Source organism: Hylobates moloch, unplaced genomic scaffold (assembly GCF_009828535.3).
Source record: "Hylobates moloch isolate HMO894 unplaced genomic scaffold, HMol_V3 SCAFFOLD_7, whole genome shotgun sequence".
NCBI lineage: Eukaryota > Metazoa > Chordata > Mammalia > Primates > Hylobatidae > Hylobates > Hylobates moloch.
This window is the reverse complement of record NW_026652282.1, coordinates 86,098,236-86,109,253: the sequence shown is the minus strand read 5'-3', so window position 1 is coordinate 86,109,253 and position 11,018 is coordinate 86,098,236. Positions and strand designations below refer to the sequence as shown.

Here is an 11,018-nt window from a genome sequence, read left to right as displayed (position 1 = left end):
GATTCCCTATTTAATAAATGGTGTTGGGAAAACTGGCTAGCTATATGTAGAAAGCTGAAACTGGATCCCTTCATTACACCTTATACAAAATTTAACTCAAGATGGATTAAAGATTTAAATGTAAGACCTAACACCATAAAAACCCTAGAAGAAAACCTAGGCAATACCATTCAGGACATAGGCATGGGCAAAGACTTCATGACTAAAACACCAAAGGCAATGGCAATAAAAGCCAGAATTGACAAATGGGATCTAATTAAACTAAAGAGCTTCTGCACAGCAAAATAAACTATCATCAGAGTGAACAGGAAACCTACAGAATGGGAGAAAATTTTTACTATCTACCCATCTGACAAAGGGCTAATATCCAGCATCTACAAATAACCTAAACAAATTTACAAGAAAAAACAACCCCATCAAAAAGTGGGCTAAGGACATGAACAGACACTTCTCAAAAGAAGATATTTATGCAGCCAACAGACATATGAAAAAATGCTCATCATCACTGGTCATCAGAGAAATGCAAATCAAAAACACAATGAGATACCATCTCACACCAGTTAGAATGGAGATCATTAAAAAGTCAGGAAGCAACAGATGCTGGAGAGGATGTGGAGAAATAGGAATGCTTTTACGCTGTTGGTGGGAGTGTAAATTAGTTCAACCATCGTGGAAGACAGTGTGGTGATTCCTCAAGGATCTAGAACTAGAAATACCATTTAACCCAGTCATCCCATTACTGGGCATATACCCAAAGTATTATAAATCATTCTATGATAAAGACACGTGCACACATATGTTTATTGTGGCACTATTCACAATAGCAAAGACTTGGAACCAACCCAAATGTCCATCAGTGATAGACTGGATTAAGAAAATGTGGCACATATACACCATTGAATAATATGCAGCCATAAAAAAGGATGAGTTCATGTCCTTTGCAGGTTAATGGATGAAGCTGGAAACCATCATTCTCAGCAAACTATCAGAAGGACAGAAAACCAAACACTGCATGTTCTCACTCATAGGTGGGAATTGAACAATGAGAACACATGGACACAGGGCGGGGATCATCACACACTGGGGCCGGTCAGGGGATGGGGACCTGGGGGAGGGATAGCATTAGGAGAAATACCTAATGTAAATGATGAGTTAATTGGTGCAGCAAACAAACATGGCACATGTATGCCTATGCAACAAACCTGCATGTTGTGCAGATGTACCCTAGAACTTAATGTATAATAATAATTTTTTAAAAAGAAACAACTCCTCATCCATTCAAGATTTATCAAGAGATTGCAGCAATTCTGTCACATCTTCAGGCTACACTTCTAATTCTAGTTCTCTTGCTATTTCCACCACATCTGCAGTGACTTTCTCCACTGAAGTCTTGAAACCCTCAAAGTTATCCATGAGAGTTCGAATCAACTTCTTCCAAACTCCTGTAAATATTGATATTTTGACCTCCTCCCATAAATCATGAAAGTTCTTAATGGCATCTAGAATGGTGAATCCTTTCCAGAGGTTTTCAATTTTCTTTGCTCAGATCCATGAGAGGAATCAATATCTGCAGCAGCTATAGCCTTATGAAATGTATTTCTTAAATAGTAAGACTTGAAAGTCAAAGTTACACCGTGATCTATGGGCTACAGAATGAATGCTGTGTTAGCAGACGTGAAAACAACATTAACCTCCTTGTATATCTTCGTCAGAGCTCTTGGGTAACTAGGTACTTTGTCAATGAGCCATAATATTTTGAAAGGAATCTTTTTTTCTGAGCAGTAGGTCTCAGCAGTGGGCTTAAAATATTCAGTAAATTATGCTGTAAACAAATGTACTATCATCCAGGCCTTGTTGTTTCATTTCTAGAGCACAGACAGCATAGATTTGGCATAATTCTTAAGGGCCCAAGGATTTTCGGAATGGTCAATAAGAATTGGCTTCAAATTAAAATCACCAGCTGCATTAGCCTCTAACAAGAAAGTCAGCCTGTCCTTTAAGTCTTTGAAGCCAGGCATTGACTTCTCCTCTCTATCTGTGAAAGTCCTAGATGGCATCTTATTCCAATATAAGGCTGTTTTGTCTGCATTGAAAATTTGTTGTTTCGTGTAGCCACTTTCATCAATTATCTTAGCTAGATTCTCTAGATAACTTTTTGCAACTTTTACATCAGCACTTGCTGCTTCACCTTGCACTTTTATATTATGAAGATAGCTTCTTTCCTTGAACCTCATGAACCAGCCTCTGCTGGCTTCCAACTTTTCTTCTGCAGCTTCCTTATCTCTCTCAACCTCTGCAGAATTGAAGAGAGTTAGGGCCCTGCTCTGGGTTAGGCTTTGGCTTAAGGGAATGTTGCAGCTTGTTTGAATTTCTATGGAGACCACTCAAACTTTTTCCATATGGGCAGCAAGTCTGTTTTGCTTTCTTACCATTCACGTGTTCACTGGAGTAACACTTTCAATTTCCTCCACAAACTTTTCCCTTGTGTTCACAACTTGGCTAACTGTCTGGTACAAGAGGCCTAGCTTTTAGCCTATGTTAGCTTTCAACTTTCCTTCCTCACTAAGCTTAATCATTTCTAGCTTTTGATTTAAAGTGAGAGACATGTGACTATTCCTTTCACTTGAACTCTTAGAGGCCACCATAGGGTTATTAATTAGCCTAATTTCAATATTGTTGTGTCTCAGGGAATAGGGAGGCCTGATTTTAGCCTGCCGTCTTATATGGGCACAGTTCATGGTACCCCAAAAGAATTACAATAGTAACATCAAAGATCACTGATCACTACAACAGGTATAATAATAGTGAAAAAGTTAGAAATATTTCAAGAATTATCGAAAGGTGACACAGAGACACAAAATGAGCACATGCTGTTGGAAAAATGTCACTGATAGACTTGTTTGATGCAGAACTGCTCCAAGTCTTCAATTCGTAAAAAACACAGTATCTTCCAAGTGCAATAGAGTGAAGTGCAATAAACTGAGATATGTCTGTATTTACCACTATGTACTAGGTAGGCACCATTCTAAATTATATATCTATGTCCTCATTTAGTCCTCACAATACCCATGAGATAGATAACATTATTTCCATTTTACAGATGAGGAAATAGACCCAGAAAAGTTAAGTAACTTGCTCAAAATCACAGAGCCTTAAGGCAGAACTTTTGGCCAAAATGTATGTCTTACTGTCAATTTATGGCCACTGTGCTGACATATTGTCAGATTGCCTGGTGTCCTACATTCATAAGACTTGTTTCTGAAAGAATCTCGCAAACCAAAGATTGGTAAATTTGATTTCCATTATGGGAAAGTGGATGGAATGTGAAATAAAAACCAATATTTATTTGCTTATATTTGTATACAGAAACTCTGGAAAGATAAACAATAAACTATTAGGCTGTGCTGTCCAATATGGTAGACACTAGTCATGTGTGGCTCTTGAGCACTTGACATGTGCCTAGTGCAACTGAGAAAGTGACTTTTTAATTTCAAAAAATTAAATTTAAATAGCCATCTGTGACTGCTAGCTACTGTAGTGGACAGTGCCAATATAGAACATTTCATTATCAGAAATTTCTATTGGACAGTGCTGCTATAGAGAGCCGGGGGAAATGGTGTATAGGGGCAAGGGTGATAGTGAAATTTTTATGTATGTATATATTTTTACCTTTAATTTGGACTTCTGGATCACGTATATATATATATATATTATTTCTTCAATATTCTGATTAAAGTATTATCATTAGTGCTTAAGCAAACATTATGTATTGGAGAGAAACCAGCATGATATTTCAAGTGGAAATGTATTTCTTTAAAAAAACAATTTTAACATTTATTTTAGATTCAGGGGATATATGTGCAGGTTTGTTGCATGGGTATATTGCATGCTGCGGGTAGGATATAATAACCCTCTCTTCTGACCTTTGCTAAGGCTAACCTGCCTGCCTGTTTTGACCTGCATTTCCTTGTTCTCACTTTCCCTGACTCTGTACCTTGGCTACTGACACAGACCTCAGGCTCACTTTGTTTTGAAATATGACATGTTTGTGTGTGCTTTCTCCCACCTAACTATTGACGCTTTCTTACACAGGAGTGCACACATGCTTCTCTCTTCACATATGCACAGCTGAAGATGAGATGATTTCTCTGCTCCACAGTTGGGAAGGGGGATTAGACAGCAGAGAAGATGGAGAAGACAAAAGGGCTTGTGAAAAACTGCAAGTCAATATTTCTTTGGTCAGGCAGTTACCACACATGAGCACTGGCTGCCAAGCAAGACTATGGTTCACTGAAGAGAACCTGACAGGAGTAGCCACCCCTCTGTTTCAGGCAGTAATTGCCATGTGAGACTATGATGGTTGTCCAGATCTTCTGATTATTCAAGTAAAGCTGGAAATTTAGATTTATGTTTGATCCCTCACATCTTTAAATGCAGGCAACTAATTAAAATTAAAAGAAAACCTTCTGTCCAACATTTTGCAATCTCCAAATTATTGAAATTTTTGAAAAGCAGCTGATGCGTTTTTACATCAAAGGTAATTCTTACCATTTTTACTTCTTCACAATGGAAATAGATTTTTTTCTGATTATAAAAACACACATTCATTTTTAAACTTACCTATATTCACACTACCCCAAGAAACCATTTTTAAACTTTTTGTGTCTCCTTGTTGTTTTTCTACTTACTGGGAGGATGCCATGTGCACATCCCAGTAGACAGAAAATTTCACATTTTTAATGTGAAAATTTTACAATAGTTGTTTACTCACATTAGTAGTTATGCATCTACATTATTATTTTTAATAGCTACATGGTATTCCATTGTGTGGTTGACACATTATTAATCCAATTCTCTATTGATGGATATTTAGGTGTTTATAATTTTTCATTATTAAAAACAATACTGGAATACACATTCATAACCACTTTTAAAAACATGTTCACTATACAAGATGGAGGGAGAAATTTTATCATAGAAGTTTTGTTTTTCAGAGTAGGAAAACCTGGGATTCAGTACTAGGATCCATCTTAGTTCATACTTTTATAAAAGGCATGGATGACAGAGAACATACCAGTTTTGCAGTAGATTTATTCAAGTAAACTATGACAAGTCAGCAGTGAAAAACTGCAAAAACAAGCAATGAGTGGTCAGGAAAGTGTAAGATGAACCTCAATGTGGAAAAGTATAGTAATACATTTAGAGAAACATGTGCCAAACTATATAAAGAGTATTATCAGATTATTACATAGCACTGCTTGCTGCCACACCAGAGAAATGATTCTGTCTCGATGGGTCAATTCTTAGATCATTTAATTATCTGTCATCGAAAATGTAGCAAACTTGACAGCAGTAATATATACTATAAATGTGCAATAGCAAGAGCATTAAGCGCTGAACTAGAAATCGTATCTGAATGTAGACTGAGCTCAGCTGCTTACTGTGATTTTGAGAAAATTGATTAGCCCCTCTGTGTCTCAGTTTTCATATCTGTTTAATACTTTATTGTCGTAGTGATTATGAAGACCCAATAAACTATACAGAAATTTGTTTGCTTAAAGAATATGATCATATTTGTTAAAGCCTCTCAGGAAAGGTGCAAAAAATAGATACACTCTACCTATAGAGTGTTGAGCAGACAAGTAAGTCAAGGCCAGGTCTGACAAATTTTGCCAGTAAATATGAAACTAGCCCTTTTCAGATTTAGAAAGTTTACTACATACATACACAGTGAAAGGAAGAGTAGCCAAAGGATCAAGCTCCCCATGGTCCTGGTCCTACACACCAAGGTAGCCAAAACCAAAACAAAGGGGGCCATTGGAAGTTTGCATCTTGAGTTGTGGGACACCCTATTGCTGAGGAGCCAATGCTATGCAGCAGTTAAGCAGTTTTATAACCTGTAGTTGTACCCCAAGGGGGCAAGACAGAAAGCTTCATATCTTATCAAAACTCAGAAGGCAATGAGAAACTGTCTCATGACAGCCTCCTTGGTAAGTAGGAAGAAGAGTGGGAGATGGCCTCAAGCATCCCATGTTCTCATGTTTTAGGAGAATCACAAGGTGTTCTGCCAAGACTCAGATTAGCTGCAGTTCAAGTCTTTCCCCTGTGGCCTACTGGACAAATTTGCATTTGCCCTGCATGGTCACTATTGCACCAAAATGGAGCCATTCTCTTACCCAGGACAAATATTTTTCTACTGCTTGACCGAGGCTGATGAGAGGAGTTAACTAACTTGCCTTAGGTAGACAATGAGGGATGGGTCCCTGGAGAGCCCCTGACCGACAGGTCAGTGCCTCATCCCCACATAACACAAAAAACAGCCTGAGAAAAAAATCAAATTGCGGGCACCAATAAGCAAACTGTCACAGGTGGCTGTTCCTGGAGACATGCCCATAGCTACGCAGATAGGAGAACCTCCAGCCCATTTAGATAAAAACTTACAAAAACTTCCGACCCCCTCAGATAAAGAAAGAAGGCCTGACATAGAAATGCCTTTGTCCTTTATGTAATCAACAGGCTCCCAGGAAAACGTTTCTTCTCCTTTCCTGGGCATGAACACAGTGGATCCAGTGGACTCTTTCCTTTCCTTTTTGCGCTGTGAGCCTGGCCTCTATGAATCATCACTTCAACTGCTGATAGGTCCTGGGCCAAACTGAGTGGACCCTGTGAATCATCACTTCAACTCTTGATTGGTCCCAGGTCAAGATTCTAGGCCAAACTGAATCACACTTTCTCCAAGACAGCCCACAGACTAAACATATTCCTTCCCCTTCCCAATACATAAAAACCCCAGACCCCAGCCTCATAGTGGACAACCCATTTGGCTCCCCGTCTCCACTATGGAGAACTTTTTTCTTTCACTTATTAAACTTTCACTCCAACCTCATGCTTGTGTCCACACTCCTTAATTCTCTTAGATGTGAGACACAGAACTTCAGATACTATCTCAAACAACAAAAGACTACTACATATTTTAATACACTGACAGGACTATAACATATTTTGGTGCATTGGCTGGGAAAGAAAGGGATTCATCTAAAGGGTGAGTAAGAGTGGACATTTAATTCTTTACTTTCATTTTGGAGGTTTGTCCTTAGTTTTGTTTTTTTTTTTTTTCTTTCTCTCAAGAAACAAGCAAAACACTGGGCCCCTGTCAGCCAGTTAAAAAACTAATAGGGTGGCTTCCAGCCTTAAGACTCAGGGAACAGGCTTGCTGGAGAGGAATTTGTCAATCCCCATCGCTCTCAGTTGTTGGGAATGTTGGCTGTCTTCCAATCCAGTTTCCTTTCACAGAGGGCCTAGCTGTCACATGGGGCTGGAAGGAGGTCCCGAGGCAACTGAAGGCTTCTGGCCAAGGCTACACTTTGGTGTTACCTGAAGGCCCCTGGACTAATTCCAGTCCCTGATAGTCCATCGGGTGTCAGAGTCATGACTTCCAGACTTTTCTATTGCATTTTCTTCCTTGCTTTTCTCTACTATCATGTCGCCTATCCCTTCTTTGTATACAATGATGTGGGTGTTTTTACAACCTGGTGATATACTCTTGTTGGGTAAAGTCAGTCAGTGCCTTAGTAATCAGAAACGCAATTCAGTGAATTATTGTCTCTGTGGTTTCCTTGAAATGAAGAAATTCCAAGACCTGGTTCTGGAGACCTATTTATCTCCCAATGATAACACTCAATGGGGTTAGATGAGGGGTTATTTCTCCCAGGACAATTATCCCCCCTCATTTAAACCCTTTCTTTTCCCATGTGAAAAGCCAACATTGTCCAACAGAACTAGACAGCCTTTCTATAAAACAAGTTAATTTTCTTCTACTGAGAGACATACTGTGGGGACAGCTTATCAAGCCCCAGACGTCTCTTTTTAACTTTTGCCTGAAAAGAATTTAGTCAGAATTTTTACCTAACATTTCAGACCTTACAGGACCACCTAGTGGGATGGGGTTTTTCTCCATGGGGAGCCTTGTCAATCCTTTGCCCCAAACCTCAAGTTTCCCAATTCTTTTCTCTCTTAAGTCCCTCTGTCAGTGATCAGTCCCCACACCCCATTTGCCAAGAAAATTCCACTCTCGATAGCCTGGAGGAAGCCATCCTGACAAGACAGATTTTAGCCTTTATACTATCTCCATCAAAGGAAGGACAGCTATTCAATCCTTATGTTCTCTTGAGGCACCTGTTCTACATCCAACTACATTGTGATTTAAACAAAATAAGGATTTTATATTTAAAAGTCAATTGGTCCCACTCTCTGGGATTCCAGTGTTTCCCTGGGACCATAACAAGGGAAGCCAGAGATAGTATTTAGATACTCCCTCCATTAAAGACTGTTGCCCAAATCCAACTACAACATAATCTCTCCAAGACCCCTGGGGTACCTTGGGAGCCTTCTAGGCTGAGTGGGTCTAGGAAACCAGCAGGGTGGAAAACTAGGACCTTACACAGATGAACATGACTAATGCTGCCAACTAGGTCCTCCAGATACATGGGTGAAGATCACACTTTCATCCATGGGTGGAACCTATGGTGGTTACCAAGACCCAGAGATGAAGGGAGTGAAGAGGAGAAGGAAGATGCCCTTTCTTTCTTTCTCTCCACTCTAGGTCACTCAGAAGAGACAGAGAAGACTAAGGGATGCCTTTGTCTCCCCTATCTTTCTAGATGGGTAACAAACCATCTACAGTCTACACTCCTCTCAAGTACATTCTGAAACACTGGAACTCCTTTGACCCTGAGACTTGGAAGAAAAACAACTTATATTATATTACACAAGGGTGTGGTCATCTTACCAACTACAAGACAGACAGGAGGCCTGGCCTCCTCAGAAAAGTGTTAATTTTAATACTATCCAACAACTAGATCTTTTCTACAGGTGGGAGGACAAATGGTCCAAGGTTCCCTATATACAAACTTTCTTTGCCCTGCAAGACAACCCAAATCTTTATATGCATTGTAAAATTAACCCTGCCCTCTTGAGAGCCATATCAGACAAGACTACAAAAGATAATTCCCCAAAGTCAGAGACAATACAACTTCTAAGTGCCCTTCCTGCCCCCCTTATCTAAGGACCCCAATAGCCATATCGTCAGCTCCTCCAGTTTTGCCACCCAAGAAACCCCTAAATTCACTGTTACCTCTACAAGAAATGCCCAGCAGATGTAGTACTACTAGGGTTCAAGTTCCCTTCTCATTACAGGACCTCAGACAAATAAAGGGGGACCTAGAAAAGTTCTCTGATAACCCTGATAGATATATAAAGGCTTTCCAAAATCTAACACAAGTGTTTAATCTTACATGGAGAGATAGTATACTACTCCTAAGCCAAACCCTAACTACTACCAAGTAGATACACCTAATGCTAAATGACGAGTTAATGGGTGCAGCACAACAACATGGCACATGGATACATATGTAACAAACCTGCACATTGTGCACATGTACCCTAAAACTTATAGTAATAATAAAAAATAAATAAATAAATAAATATGGGAGTCAAAATTAGAAGCTACTTGCTCTAATGAAGTTGAAGTGACATTAGTGGTGGCCCAGTATCTTCAGACTCTCTGACTTATTTTGCAATCTGAAGACCTGGGCTTCCTTTGGGATAGGGACAAAGTCTTCACCTTTGTATCCCCATCAGTGAGTGTATTTCCCAGGGGAAGCAGATGCTCAATCAACACAAGATAGATGAACAGGTTTGTGCTTTGGCCCTGCCACAGTACAGCTATATGACCTTGGGTGAATCAGTTAGCTTCTCTGAGTGCCCATTTCATCATCTATAAAATGTGAGTTATGAGGCTATTTTTTGGTGAAAGTGGTCTTTTATCAAAGGTGACTGGATAATGGAATGTTTACATTCTCCAAGAAGAGATTCTTGAGCATACACTGGGTTAACTGCAGCTGAGAGGTCCTCAGATTTCAGGAAACCAAATGCCATGCTAAAAAGAACCCTTATGAAAATCAGCCTCAGAATAATTTGACACAGACTGAAAGTTGAAGTGCTTCAACTTGAACATAAATTAGGGTAAATTGGATGATTAAGGCTAAGTCCATAACTTTGCCTTCATTCACTATTCAAAATCTTCTGCCTAATTAATTTTATAAAATGTGAACATTTTAGTCTTTAAAATGCCATAAATTGTGGAAATTGTTAAGGGCAAGTGTCAAGATGGAAAGATGAGCGAGTTGCAAACCAGATGCAATGTCCCCCAAAACTACCTGATCATAATACACTCATGTTGCTTTGGAGCCTTGTTAAAATACAAATTCCCAGGCACCACACCTCAAGATTATGATTTAGTAGGTCAGGGTGGATAGAACTTGTTTTATCCGTATTTCACAAGGCCCCCAGGTGATTCATATGATCAGGCACATTTGGAGAACTCTGAAGAGGACTTGATTTCTCATCTTGAGTCTAGGCTAGTAACATAAATTTGTAGAAGTTCTCTGCCTGTGATAAAATGAGAATCTGAATTACCAGATTTAGCTTTGATCATCAGGTTTTAAGGTTCCTTTAAGATCTAGAAATCGATATACTGGCCAGGTGTGGCGGCTCATGCCTGTAATCCCAGCACTTTGGGAGGCCGAGGCGGGCGGATCACAAGGTCAGGCGATTGAGACCATCCTGGCCAACATTGTGAAACCCCGTCTCTACTAAAAATACAAAAATTAGCCGGGTGTGGTGGCGTGCACCTGTGGTCACAGCCACTCCGGAGTAGGAGGCAGGCCAATTGCTTGAACCTGGGAGGCAGAGGTTGCAGTGAGCCGAGATCATGCCACTGCACTCCAGCCTGGTGATAGAGCAAGACTCCGTCTCAAAAACAAAACAAAACTATATACTGTGTTCATAAATCATATATCTGAAAAAAGACTAGCATACTCATTCCCTCATCCCTTTTATTCCTACTGTTTCAGAAGTCTCACATCTCTAAAAAAAGAAAAACCATTTTGACCAGTCTCATATTCTTGAAGGCCTCTATTTAGACTTTTAATGTTTTTTCAGAAAGATTGTACATTCAG

At 39.6% G+C, this 11,018-nt stretch overlaps 1 protein-coding gene across 1 annotated transcript in view; it reads left to right on the top strand.

Moving 5' to 3' along the window:
- LOC131383885 (uncharacterized) overlaps positions 1-5,598 on the top strand; it is a 22,887-nt gene extending 17,289 nt beyond the window's left edge. The window contains exon 3 of the mRNA XM_058441335.1: positions 4,093-5,598. Coding sequence (XP_058297318.1) covers positions 4,093-4,349 — 257 coding nt within the window. The 3' untranslated portion in view covers positions 4,350-5,598. The remainder of the gene's footprint in view (positions 1-4,092) is intronic.
- The last annotated feature ends 5,420 nt before the right edge of the window (positions 5,599-11,018 follow it).